Source organism: Lissotriton helveticus, chromosome 4_1 (assembly GCF_964261635.1).
Source record: "Lissotriton helveticus chromosome 4_1, aLisHel1.1, whole genome shotgun sequence".
Taxonomy (NCBI): domain Eukaryota; kingdom Metazoa; phylum Chordata; class Amphibia; order Caudata; family Salamandridae; genus Lissotriton; species Lissotriton helveticus.
This window is the reverse complement of record NC_136063.1, coordinates 1,027,691,168-1,027,705,723: the sequence shown is the minus strand read 5'-3', so window position 1 is coordinate 1,027,705,723 and position 14,556 is coordinate 1,027,691,168. Positions and strand designations below refer to the sequence as shown.

Sequence of the window (14,556 nt, the reverse complement as noted above, 5' to 3'; positions counted from 1 at the left end):
CAATTTGCTCAATTGGAGCTGTTATAATTAACTTTCTAGTATATTGTGACTTCTTTTTATCCAGAGCAGTACATTTATTTCCACAATGCCTTCTTCTGGTGATATTGCAAGTGCTTCAAAGGAAACAAGCACACAAGGAATAAACTTCATTTCACCAAGAGAATTCCTTACTGTTCCTGGTGATCCACCTATTTCTTGGTTAGATTGGAAAGAATATTTTCTTAACTTTGTTGCAAATATGGAAGACATCAGTGGATGATTTTCTCCTGAGAGGAAAAAAAGGATTCTTCTTCTTGGACTAGGTCCTGAAGGTTTACAAATTTATAACCAAACCAAAACAAACAGGAAAGAGATAGTAGCGATATTGATGTGTTCAATGCAGCATTATAAGATTTAGATGACTATTTTTCTCCAAGTGTTTGTATTGCTGTTACCAGACATGCATTTTTCCAGTGTAAACAGAAGAAAAATGAATCAATTGATGATTATGTAGCTGCGCTAAAAAAATTAGCTATCAAATGTCGTTTTTGTCAATTGCATGATGAACTAGTTCGTGATCAGGTGGTAATGTATGCAAAAAACAAAACTATTCAAAATAAGTTATGGGTTGAAGGTGATAGTTCATTGAAAGACATCATTACTATGGTTAAAAAAGCAGAATTATCTGAAAGGTGTGCTAAAGCTTCCTTGTCTATTGAAAAAAAAGAAGTTGAGGTTGTTAATAGAATTTCTGATGGCAAAAATATTTACAAAAGTAATAGAGAATTTAAGCCTGGAGTTAAGAAAGATTTCAATGAAACAAAAAAATCTACAGAGCTAGTGTGTTTTAGATGTGGTAGCCATTCACATTCTGCGCATTATCAAAAATGTCCTGCTAGGTCTACGAAGTGTCTAGTTTGTGGTGTCATAGGACATTTTGGTAAGGTTTGTAGAAAAAAAATGTATAAATCTTACAAAAACAAAGTTTCCTGCATTCAAGAAACGGAGGCAAATTATAGTTCTTCATCAAGTGATGAAAGCATTCAAGTACAACCTATACAGAAAAAGAAAGTGGTTCTGAATATTTCAGATTTTTCTGATAAACCTTTATGTCATGTTTCTTTAGGAGGGGTAATTACTCAATTAGCTGCTGATTCTGGTTCCCCATACACAATAATAGCTCAACATATTTGGGAAGAGCAGTTTGTTCCTAACATGGGAGGATGGTTAGAACCATCTGACATTGCCCCTGAGAGTTATACCGGGAACAGAATTGACATAGGTTTTAGGATCTTAATTTTTAGATTTAAGGATAGACATGCTACCTGTAAGTTGTACATTTCTAAAGAGGGTCCTTCCCTCCTTGGATGGGAAGACCAGAAAAGTTTAGATATCATATTGGATCCTAATGGTGTAGAACAGGTGTTGGTTTCTTGTGAAGGCGAAAACACAAAGAAATGGGTTCTCAAGGATTTTCCATCTGTTTTTTCAGGTGGAATGGGTAGATTAGAAGGATTTACCCATCATATTCGTTTGAAAGAAAATGCTATTCCTAAAATTCACAAACCAAGGAATATTCCTATGATCATAAAGGATGAGGTTAAAACAGAATTAGAGAGATTACTGAATGACAAAGTCATTGAAACAGTGGAAGCTGCAGAGTGGGTTTCGCCATTGGTCGTAGTCCGCAAGGCAATGGCAAGGCCCGCTTGTGTGTTGATTTGAGGTATTTGAATAGCCAAATATTAGTTGACCAATACCCGTTATCCAGAATAGATGAAATGTTATCGTCAACTAGAGGTTCTAAATGGTTCTCCACACTGGACCTCTCTGCAGCCTACCCTCAAATTGTCCTGGACCCTGATAGCAGACATTTTACTTCATTTTGTACACCGTTTGGATGCTTCAGGTTCAAGCGCATGCCATTCGGTTTAGCTTCGGCCGCTGCCGTTTTTCAAAGGCAGATGTCCAGGTTATTTGGACATATGCAAGATGTGATGTTCTTTCAGGACAACATCTTAATTATGGGTAAGAACAAGTCTGATCATGATAATACTCTTAGAGAAGTTTTAAAAATCCTATCTGACAATGGGTTGGTTGCTGAATTGACTAAATGCAAATTTTCTGAAAAATCTGTAACTTATTTAGGTCATGAGATTTGTGATGAAGGAATCAAACCTAAAGCAAAATTAGTAGAGGCTATTTTAAATTCACCTGAACCTAAATCAAAGGATGATCTTCGATCATTTTTAGGTTTAGCTGAATTTTATTCAAAATTCGTAAACCAATTTTCACAAAAGACATATGAAATGAGGCTTCTGATGAAGAATAAATCACCATTTGTCTGGAATGAAAATTGTAGGAAGGCATTTCAGGATATTAAGTTATCTATTTGTAATGCTCCTATGTTACAAGGGTTTGATCCTTCTGCTGACACTTTTCTTACCACCGATGCTAGTGGAACTGGTCTTGGAAGTGTTCTTTCACAGAAAGGTGTTGAGGTAGTCATAGCATTTGCGTCTCGTTCACTTTACCCTTGTGAGGAAAAATATTCTGTTATAGAGCGGGAAACCTTGTCCTGTGTATGGGCTATGGAGCATTTTCGGAAATTTATTTGGGGTAAACAATTTACACTTCGTTCAGATCATAAACCTTTGACAAAATTGTTAACTACTGAAGGTGTGAGCAGAGCCTCAGCCAGGATAGCGAGACTATCTATGAGGCCTCAAGATTTTGTATATGTTATCGAATATGTTCCTGGTGTTAAAAATGTTGTTGCAGACTTTCTCAGTAGATTATCATTACCCATGAGAGAGGTAGAACATAATTCTTGGAATGATTGTTGTGTTGCTGGGGTATTTTCTGACTCACAAGCGTTATCTAAAACGGATTGGGAAAGTGAAAATAAAAAAGATTTACTTCTTAAGTGTGTTAAGGAAAAAATTGGTTCAGGTTGGCACACTCATTTGAAAGTTGAACCACAATTAAAACCATTTTGGGAGGTAAGGAATGAATTGAGTGTTGATGGAATGTTTATTTGTCGTGGAGACAAATTAATACCTCCGTTTGGGGTTCGTTCTAAAATAATTGGTTTTGGACATGACGGTCATCCTGGAATTGCCAGAACTAAGAGGAACATAAAAGCCTTGTATTGGTGGCCAGGTATTGATTTAGAAATTGAAAGAGCGGTTAGAAACTGTGTGAGCTGTGAATGCTCAGATAAGAGTCAAAAGACACTCAATCCCCCCATGTCTTCTTTAGGTTGTCCAAAATTACCCTGGGAAGAACTTGCACTGGATATTATGGGACCTTTGACATGGCAGGATGGTTCTTTAAAGTTTATTTTAGTTTTGGTTGATTTATTTTCGAGATGGATTGAACTAGTAGTTGTGGAGAGGATCGACACACAAGTAGTAATACCATTTTTAGATGAATGTTTCATTAGGGAAGGGTTACCTGCTTCCCTGCTGACAGATAATGGAGTACAATTTAAGTAAGATGCTATGAGAATTTTCTTGGAATCTACTGGAGTTAAACAAAGATTTTCGGCACTATATCATCCTCAAGGTAACTCTGTTGTGGAGAGAGTTAATAGAGTAATTAAGGGAACATTACAATTGGCTAGCAGAAATAGAAAAGATTGGAATAGTGAATTGGACAAAATGTTATGGTCTTATAGAATTACGGTTCATGAGACTTGTGGTGGTAGTCCTTTTGGGTTGATGAGAGGTCGATTTCCCTATTGTAAAATAAATCCGGTTTGGATGGGCAGGAGCAGGAAGTACAATTGGGAAGCGAATGATGTAAGAGAGAATATTTGCAAATCTCAAAAAAAAAATAAGACGTATTACGACATGAAACATGGTACCAAGACTCCCCAAGTTAAGGTTGGTCAATTGATGAGGGTTAAAGTGTCAAGGAAAGTGGGGAAACTTCTCCCTAGATTCTCAGAGCCAAAAACAATTGTTAAAGTCATGCGTAATACTGTTATGCTTGATGATGGTAACATCCATCACATGAGTAAGATTGCTTTAGCCAAATTTTCTGATTCAAAAAAAGTGATGAGGGAAGAAGAGAGTTGTGATGATGATAACTTTTGGTGGTTAACTCCAGTCACAGTCTCTGATTTAAAGTCACTTCAACCAGATTCATCCCATTCTGATGATAATGTTGTCGTGAGTGATTGCACTTCAGAAATTCAGGACAACATTGATTTAGAGTGTGATGATTACTCAGGTCCAACATCACAAGAATTAAACTTTGAGAGTTGTTCCAATGTTAATCCTGATGAACGCAATATTGTTCCTAATGACAGTTATGTTTCACATGTGACTAAAAGTGGAAGAAAAGTCGTTACTCCGAAATTCTTACAAGAATACATTTGTAATTAATTTTTTTGTGTATTCGTTTCTGTAGTTTGTTTCTTTTTACCGTTCTTTTATTTTTTTTGTTTTTTATTAAAGAAGGGAGATGTGTTGTGATTTGTTACATGATGATGTAAATTAGAATGGAATATAGAACATGGAATGTAGTAGGCTATTCTTGACGCTGCTCAGTCTGCAGTTGTTCCTGGAGCTGGCAGCACCCTTTTCCTGTACTACTACTTCACTTACTGGAATAAAGGATATATTTATACTTGTTCCGTCTGAGACCTCACTACATGCACCCAACAACTGCCTATTTTAAATTTAGTGTGCATATCACCGCTGCTGGTCTGAATACTAAATACTGAAGTGTTACAGTGTGCACATCACCACAGTAATATGCTACAGCCCTGAGAACGAGTCCGATTCAAGAAGGCCATTCTCAGCCTGCATCCATTGCATGCTGATGACGTGCAACGTCTGATGCACAAAGTTTCCCATTGCAGGCAAGACGAGCGGCATACACGATGTTCAGATGGTGCCGTGCATAAAGCGTGCAAGTAACCAAGGAAACTGTGCCGCTCGTGATGATGCTGCGCGGCTCACAGTGGTGACGTCACGTGTAGAGGAGCTAAGCAGCTCGGGACACTCACCTACACTGCGCATGGCCCCTCAGAGGCTCACGGGACACCAACCAATACTGCACACGGCCACACTCTATAACTGTCAGTCCAGTAACGGTAATTGCCCGTAGCTTGCTGGTGCCTAAAACACGCTGGAATTGCAGAAATGCTGACGCTTAAGATTTCACGATTCTTGAAAGTCAAGCTGCATATTGCACCATAAAAGTAATAAAGATTGCAGTAATGAGTTTACTTGTGTCGTCAAAGGTTACATTAACATTTAAACTGCATTAGCATGTGCTTCTTGTTAATGCACGGTTTGATGGAGTGTTATGTTTCATGAGGGGTTCTAAATTCCATATGCTTGTTCTGGATTATCTGTTCAGCTGCCCAGTGCGTGGGTGCTACAAAGAAAAGTTAAGGCGTCTTGGCAAAGTGTTTTTCTATCACTATCACAATTAGCGACAATTTTACCTGCATTTAGCACCTACATCCACTGCTGTGGTGCATGTGTGAAAGCGCTTTCTGAGCCATCTTGCTTTGATGTTGTCATCAATGCTTTATGAAACTGCCTCCTTCATAGTTGAAGCATCTTGTGGTGTGCCGTACGGTGTGTTTTATGAAGCTTCACTTAATTTTTGGCAGAGTGAGTGAGAGAACAAGGGGAATATTTACAAGGATAGCGCTACCAGATCGTCACTTTTATGACTTTCTAGTTGCGATATCCCCTTCTCCCCATTTATAAGGCTGCGCTAAGCCACTTAACATGGCTTAAACCTTGTAAATAAGACCCCTTTTCAAGCTTCACTTACCGTGAAAGGGGCATGCAAAAGGTGCTGCAGTGGGTGTTCCACTGCAACACCCACTGCTTTTTGACACTGCTCCATATTTTCAAGGAAGGAAGCCAAAAACTATGGCCATGTAAAACCTAGTCTTTGGATGGCGATACGAGGAGCAATTATTATTTCCCTCGTATTTTGTTCTTTCTATGTGTGCTGCATTCTGCAGCACACACAGAACCAGTAAATCGCCTTTAAAGATTGTTCATGTGCAGGAAGGTGCCCCTTCCTGCACATTAACATTTGCCCCTGCAGAGCAGGCACCCATGCAACATGGCACAAGGGGGCCTTCGCTGGCGCTAGGTAGCTTTTTAGCGCCAGCGTAAAGGGAAATGCCGGGATGCGCTGTATTTTAGTAAATATAGCCCATTTCTGTGCTAAAAAATTTGGAGCGCAGTGTTACCGATTTTACATCTGAAAATGCTTGCTATCCAGAGAATGAATGTTTGCAATCAAAACAAGTTTTGGACAATGATTGCAAGTCAGAGACTGTTTGTAGTTCAGCAAATGAAATAGACAATGGAAAAGTTAATGCTGAATCTAGTGTTGCAAAGCAATCCACCAATATCAGTCAGCTCATTTGCAAAGGTAAGACACAGTATTAGCATACCGAAAAAGTTTTAAGATTTTAAGATTTTGTTTTGTTTTAATTTAATGTTGAAAAGTGTGAAGATTTTGCTACGTGTTATTGATAATAGGGCATACGTATGTATAGTATTGGGTTTTTTTGTTCGTTTTTTAAAAAGAAGGAAGATATGTAGTAATGTGTTTACGTGTGTTGTCAAAGGTTACAGTAACATTCCACTGCATTAGTGTACCGAGGAAGGAACGATCCGAGTCAGGAGTTTCAGTTTGAGACTTTTATTAAAGTCTTAAGTCCATAAATAACGGACTCACAGCAGAGCAGATTAGCGCAGTGAAGGACAGCAGAAGAGAATGAATTCCAAGAGAATTCTAGAATGAAAGGGACAGATAGAATAGAGATAGAAATAAAAGAAATAGCAACAGCAAAGAAGAAAGAACAAAACATTACACATCTTCCCCTTTTTGGAGAAACTTAAAATGAAACATTCTATAATAAAACATATTATACAACATAATAAAATAGAAATGCAAAGGAAGTAAAAGAATTAAGATAAAACAAAATCCTTAAAATGAACAGGTAACTTACAAATTCTTTTTGAAGGTAAATTGGTGGAATCAATAACATTTTCTAAAGAAGTATCATGTTTCACATTTTCTTGAGACGATGCAACAGTTGAACCAATAACATTTTCTAAAGAAGTATTAGGACTCACATTTTCTTGAGATGATACAACATTTGAGGAAGAACCTTCAAACAAAACATAATCATTCACATCATGAGTAATAGCAGTTTTGTTATAAATAGCAGCTTGCTCATCAGAAATAGGAACAAGTCTGTTCTTATTCCACCATTTCCCATCATGAAGCAAACAAGAACTGAGTCCAACCTTAGATATTTTGTAAGGAGAAGAGAAAGAGGATTCCCCTATCCTGACAAGAAAAGGTTTCTTGATAAGGACATACGAACCAGAACAAAATTCTGTTGATTGAACATGTTTGCGAATATCAAAATGATATTTTTGTTTGTTCTGTGCTAAAGCAACAGATTGTCGTAAAATAGCATTTTTAGCAGTACCGGTGACACAACTTGAAGAGGAATTAGAAGAATGTCGCTCCAACCAAGAAGGAAGAAGTAAAGAGCGACATGTTCTACCTCTTAACAACTCAAAAGGGGTGAAGTTAGTAGTTGAATGAGGCGAGTTGTGATATGCATTTACTTTATTTTTAAGAAAAAGATACACATCTAACCCAGAGGATAGGGCAGTCTGAACCCCTTCTTTGAGAAAACGGTTCGCTCGCTCAACAAGTCCATTAGCAGCAGGACTGTACAAAGCTACTTGAATATGTTTAATATCCATGGATTTTAAGAAATCTTGCATGGCATTCGATACAAAATGAGAACCGTTGTCCGTAACAAGCTCTCTTGGAGGACCTTCAGCAGAAAAAACATTTTTGAGAAATTGCAAAACAGAACTGGTCGAGGCTGATTCAACAAAAGAAAAATAAATCATTTTGGAGAAATAATCAATCAAGACTAATAAAAATCTTGACGAGGTAGGTAACAAATGAAAAGGTCCAGCAAAATCCAAGGCAACTTTCATCCATGGACCTTCAGGTAAAGAAACTGTACGCAGTAGATTTTGTGTCGTCTTCCAATGTTTGTCAGAGATAACACATTGAGGACATAAATCAACAAAAGACGAACCCTGAGCATTTAAAGAAGGTCACCAGTAATTTTCCCTAAGTTTCTTACAAGTAGCAGTGACCCCTAAATGTCCCATATGTGCAATCATTATAAGTTTATTCCTAAGAGAAATTGGAGGAATAATACAGCCATTCCTAGTGCAGATACCATTTTCTAGAGCTAATTCTGAAGAAATTTGTGCAAACGGTCTTAAATTATGTGAAACATTGCGAATGGGAGGCCAACCTTTAACGATAAAGTCAGAAATTTTCTTTAAATCATGATCTGTAGAAGTGGCTTCAAGCCAATCATTTTCAGAAATGACACCATTAGATGAAGAAGAAGCATCAATGGAAGCTACAACACAGTCAAATTCATCGATAACATCATCAGTAGAAGGTAATGGAAGCCGAGAAATAAATATCTGTCACCCCACTCCTGGTACCAAAATATGTACCGAGGAAGGAACGATCCGAGGCAGGAGTTTCAGTTTGAGACTTTTATTAAAGTCTTAAGTCCATAAATAACTGACCCACAGCAGAGCAGATTAGCGCAGTGAAGGACAGCAGAAGAGAATGAATTCCAAGAGAATTCTAGAATGAAAGGGACAGATAGAATAGAGATAGAAATAAAAGAAATAGCAACAGCAAAGAAGAAAGAACAGAACATTACAATTAGCTTGCACTTCTTGTTAACGCACAGTTTAATTGAGTGTTATATTTCAAGGGGGGGGTTCTAAATTCCTTATGCTTGCACGGATTATCTGTTCTGCTGGTCAGTTGACCACTTATGGTTTAAATCTTTTATTGAGATTTTATCAAACACTAACATTGCTGGTCTCCCAATGTATTTAAAACCACATGGGCAATTAGGGCCTCCAGTTGACCATTTAAAGGTATGGCAGTCCTGTAGGCAAGTGCTAGTACGATCCACCGTCCCACAAAAGTAGCTCCGTGAGTAATAATGTCACTTCACCTGTGCCCCAGATTGCAGTGAGCAGAGTCCAGGAAGTGGTAAGGAGACAGACTAGTGCTGTCTCTTCCCCAAAACATAAGTTATTAAAAAAACGATTTTCCCTTTCTGTGATTACTGTCTTTGCCTGTGGTTGTTACAGTTTAAAATGTTAGTATTACACTGCCTGTGATTGAATATTTTATCACCTGTTTGGTGTTTTAAACTTGTGGTTTTCCCTGCCCATGATTGCTTCCATTTAACGTGTTAAATTGTGGAATTTGCAGCCCAAACTCTGTAGTTTATCCCTCGCATTCCTGTTGACAATTCAGTTTTCCCTCCAAATTTCTCCTCTGCTCTGTGCTAAGACCTGTATGTTAAAACAGTGCACCCCCAGCCACGATTTTGTGTTCACAAGCCTGTGAAACCAGCCCCCCCCCCCCACAGCAACAGGGATATTCTACATCAGAGGGTGCTACTGTGAGCTGTTTAAACTATCTTTACTAGAGACTGTGCACTTCGTTTTTTGGCCAGGAGAGGGAGTAAAGTTTTATTCAAACAGTATTGTTAGATTTCGAGTTAGTGAGGCCTTTACATGCAGAAGTCCAAAGTGTGGATGGAGCCCGTCTGTCTCCTAGGAAATTATGAACAGGAGAAGCAACGTCCAACTCCCTGGCCAGCAAACCTTGTCTGAGGTCGCTCAGACCTTATATGGTCTGCAAGTGGTTGGTACATGTGTACACTGATTGGTGGCTGTATCTGGTATTTCTATTGGATTAGGGTTAGTGTCCTCATTGGTTGGGTATTTGAGGGTTCTGATTGGTTTCTGGGTCTGTGATTCAATCAATGTAGGATTGGGACTAGAGCTAGGGTTAGGATTTCTTTTGGCAGTAGGGACTAGGGCTTCCTATGTTATTGGTTGTTGTGAGTAGGGTGGGACTAGGGCTAGGGTTAGACCTTTAATTGGAAGTAGCGATTAGGGCTTCTGGTGTGATTGGTTGCTGGACTAGTTTTGGGATTAGGAGTTGGGTTAGGCTTTCTGTTGGAAGTAGGGACTAGGGTTTCCTGTACCAATGGTTGCTTGGACTTGGGTTGGCACTACTGGTAGGGCTAGGGCCTCTATTGGACGTAGAGATTAGGGTTTTTGAACTGATTGGGTGCCTGAACTAGGGCTAATATTGGCTGTAAGGTCTTGGTCTCCTATTGGTTCTAGATTTTAGTGATGTGATTGGATAGTGTTAGGGCTAGGGTTTCCATTGGCTGAAGGGGTCACCTAATTACTAGGGCTATAAAAGGCCAGGGTTAGGGCGTCTCAGCCTGGGCGCGAAGGCTAAGGGCGGAGAGGACAAGGGCTGCTGCCTGCTTGAGCCTGTTAAGGGCGGAGAGGACAAGGGCTGCTGCCTGTTTGAGCCTGTTTGAGACTGACCAGGGCCAGGGCCAGAAACGCTGCCCATTTTCCCATTTAGCAATACCCAACCCACACCATTCACACCCACAAACTTAAAGTACTTATGGAGCTATATATTTATCACTTTCTTCTAATTTAGCATTTCCAATGCACTACCCGATTTCTCTGCCTATACATCTATCAATATATCCTCTAGATCCACTCTCATTTATCCCAAACCCCATGCCTCTACTATGGTCCCCAAAATAACCCTTTCTTGACTCTCTCCTACACTACCACTCCTTGTATCATCTGCACCTCTTTCTACTATACCTATCCCCCAAAGCAAACCTTTCTAAACTCTTCCCTCTGACTCCTCCCCTCCAAAACTCCTTTTTACTCATCCAAAAGCCTCCTCCTACTGCTAAGACCTAAAAACAAAAACAAAACAACAAAACAAATCCTTCACTCTTTTATCCCTCCACTATCCTTTTCAATCAAAATTAACAGACTAACATGTTCACTTCTCAAATTCCATATTCAACTATACTAATTCACCACTAATCCTTTATGGGTTCCGGAGTGGCGTGCTTCAACACCCCATCAGGGGTAACAAGTGCTATATGAATGCAGACCTTTCTTCCCCTTTTATCCTTTCGCTATCCTTCTCACTCCAAATAACTGACTAATATCCACCACTGAGATTACTTTTATATTTTACCATACTAATTCACCACTAATCCTTTATGGGCTTCCAGACATAGCGTGCTTCAACACCCCATCAGGGATAAAAAGCGCTATATGCATACAAATATTTTTTCCTCCTCTATCCTTCTGCTATCACTCCAAAATTCAAATAACTGACTAACCTATCCACCACTTAAAATGTACTTGCATGTTTCACTATACTAATTCAACTCTAATCCTCTATGGGTCCCGGAGTCGCGTGCTACTCGCCGAAAAAGCACTTCGATGCCTCGTCAGGGGTAGTAAGCGCTATGTAAATGCAATTTCAATACAATACAATACTTCTGAGAAATGCTTGTACTGTCCACTCACTGCTAGTGTAGCAAACTCGCTGAGGACAACTGGGTGACAACAGTGCCAGGATATACTGAGAACAAATGTATTAATGCCATAATTCCTGGATAACCTTTCAGGTAAACCACCCACTGGCTATCAACATAGTCAATTAGTATTATTACTCCCTTCAGCGACGACCGCCTCTCCTGCCCGTGTATTGTTTGTGGGATGATTTTTTTTCTATATAGACACACATAATTCACAGCTAGGCCACACCCACCTCAATTAAAAAATAAATAAACATCACTGATACAGAAAGGCATATCAAGTTCATAAGATAAGCGTTATATATTTTTTACTGCGGACATGTCCCTTTAGTTTCTACTGGCGAGCTCTCGGCTTCCTCGTTTCTCAGGACATTGTTTGTATCTCCCTATACACCAGGACCCTTTCATCCACGCCGCAGTACCCGCATTCTTCGTACCTTGATCTCCTGGTTAAAGTAGCTCAGTTCTTTAGGTCCCTCTCTTCCTGTCGGCACGTAGGCATAGGCTGACTGTGATGAGATAGGGGGTTCCTTGGCTTTCCTTCCTTTGCATTCCGCTCCCTCTGTTGTGTACTTTTCTTCTTTCTTACATACAGTTAAATCCTTCATGGTTTATAGAGAGGTGCAAACATACGTATTTTTCGGTCACTACACTGCAGTCTTTCTTTTTTTTTTTCTTCCTTTGCTGCTTTGCTTGTGTGAGCTCGAGCTGCTCTCGGGTTACAGACGCTTTCCAGCGTTGCTAGGTAATTAGCTACTGTTCCAAAGTGAACGTATTTCACGAGTCATAATCGGCTGTGAAATGTGTTCAAGCTTTTCTTTTTAGAAAGTGCCAATTGGAAAAAAAAGTGCACTTACATCTTTGGCACCATATCCTCGCTCGGCTTTTGAATAAAACAACATGGGGCATATTTGTACGGAAAAAGCTTTGAACGTGTTGTCCACTTTAACGCACATGCTTAAATACTCACAGAGAAGGCCCGATTTGCTCAAGACAGGTTTCCTCGGCGCCCTTTATACCCTAACATGTGTTTAATTGGAACAGACAATATAAGTTACGTGAATTTAAACACAGGTATATGCAGTGCTTTAAATGGAAAAAAATAAGTGCAGGTACTCATTAAATTGAGTTAGGGGCGTGGCTAGTGGGCGGGGTTATACATGACGATAGAAAACACTTCTATTGAGTATTCATTTTGCCCTTGCATTGCCCTTGACAGTTGTCTCAAACTTTCCATATGTACAGATAAACAGGTGCATATGCAAGTAAAGGGTGGTCTGAAGTACTTCTGGGAGCAAGGCAAGGAGCTCCTAAACCCTGGATGCAGCCAAGCCATCAACAGTACTATTAGCACTTTCAGACTAAGAGTCAATGTGCACCAGGATGAGAGAGACTGGCATGGCATCAATAAGAACAAGTATTAGGTGCATTTCTTTTCACATACCTCCCGGGTGTCCTGATTCTCTTCCTCTCTGACTAAGTTTCTCTCTCACACACAAACATACACACAACCAGGCAAACGCACACAAACAAGCAGACAAATACTCTCTGTCAATCTTCACATCTCTAATCTCTCAATCCCTCCCCCACTCACTTCTCTTCCATTTGTATCCATTTCTCTCGCTGCCCCACTTTCTTTACCCCAAAGGTATCCTATAATCCTCTACTATCACTCTTTCTATTTCTAATCTGCCATCTCTGTGCCTCTCTTACTCTTTCCATAGCTGTCTTCCCCATCTCTGTCTGTGCTTACCCCTTCTGTCTCTATTTTGTCCCCCTTTAAACTCTCCTCTGCTCATTCTATCTCTGCCCCCTCACTCTTCGCCTTCTTTCACCCAACTCTCCTTCCTCTTCCCTCGGCAGAAGGCCACACAGCCGGAGAGCTTGCAGTGGCAGACAGTGCACACTGCAGGGTCGTGAGCATGCACAGAGTCCAGCAGGGTAGAGGGCAGGGGAAGAACAATACTGGGCTCCGATGGGCAGGTCAGTAGACCTCCTCTCACCTCACCTGGGCTCCAGGCAGGCGGTCTAGGCCATCGCCACTACCTTATCCCAGCCAATGTCCCAGTAGGTGGAGGGGGTGGGGTGGATTTCAGGAGCAAGTGAGTCAGGCGTCAGCGGGAGGCCAAGCGGTTAAATGGCAAGTCACTTATGCAGGCTCTCTTCCCTCCCACCCATTCAGGCTGCACCCTTCACTGTGCCCCTGGCTGCCGATGTGCAATACACTATCAAGACGACCCAGCATGGAGGCCCGGCAGGGGGCAGGTGAGGAGAATCAGATGAGAGCTTCGGCAGCAGAGGAACACTTGCCCCTGCGGCAGGCCTCCAGCAGGCCGCTCAGCTGAATGAGACAGAAAGAATCCAAAACGGCAAACATGCCCTCAGGCATCGGCCCAGTGCCCACCTAATCAATCCGAGTACCGGTACTCTCCTTGGCACTGGAAAAGTGCCGGTACTCAGCTTAGTAAAAACAAGAAGTGCCGGTACTCAATACCTGTGAGTACCGGCCCATTTAAAGCACTGCGTGTATGTGGTGAGTAAAAAAAGTGGAAACCTATCCACTCATTGAGAAAGAAACATTACATCTGAGTCGACCCTCCTTCTCTCACCATATACTTATAAAATGAATTCCAGAGCTTTAGGTTTTGAATGCTAACCTAGCCTAGTAGTAATTGGATTCATAAATGGGGTTGATATTTCCAGAATCTTCCTGGATTTTCTGCAGTCTTATAATGCAAGGAAACAGGCTTTTGTGCAGCCTCCCCTCCCTCCCAAATTTTTGAGCCCATTTGGACTACTAGCTGCTGATTTTTCAACTCGGAGTGTGCACTGAGGCTTGCTAACCAGACACCAGTGCCAGTATGTTAACCCTTTTCAAAGTGTATGTCGAATTGGCTATCCCCAATTGGCAAGGACTAACTTACTTTTAAGTCCCTAGTACATGGTACCCATTGTACCTAGGGCATGTAATGAAGGGTGTCTACTCAGGGCTGCAGCACTGATTGTGCCACCCTGTGTGTGACAAAGTACAAAATGGCTTAGAGCCTGCCATGGTAGAATGAAAGGGCAGTGGT

General features: G+C 40.6%; 1 protein-coding gene across 1 annotated transcript in view; it reads right to left on the bottom strand.

Annotated features, from left to right (window-relative positions):
* CFAP90 (cilia and flagella associated protein 90) overlaps nt 1-12,179 on the bottom strand; it is a 194,782-nt gene extending 182,603 nt beyond the window's left edge. The window contains exon 1 of the mRNA XM_078685738.1: nt 11,920-12,179. Within this exon, the coding sequence (XP_078541864.1) occupies nt 11,920-12,090 (171 nt within the window). The 5' untranslated portion in view covers nt 12,091-12,179. The remainder of the gene's footprint in view (nt 1-11,919) is intronic.
* Between the last annotated feature and the right edge of the window lie 2,377 nt (nt 12,180-14,556).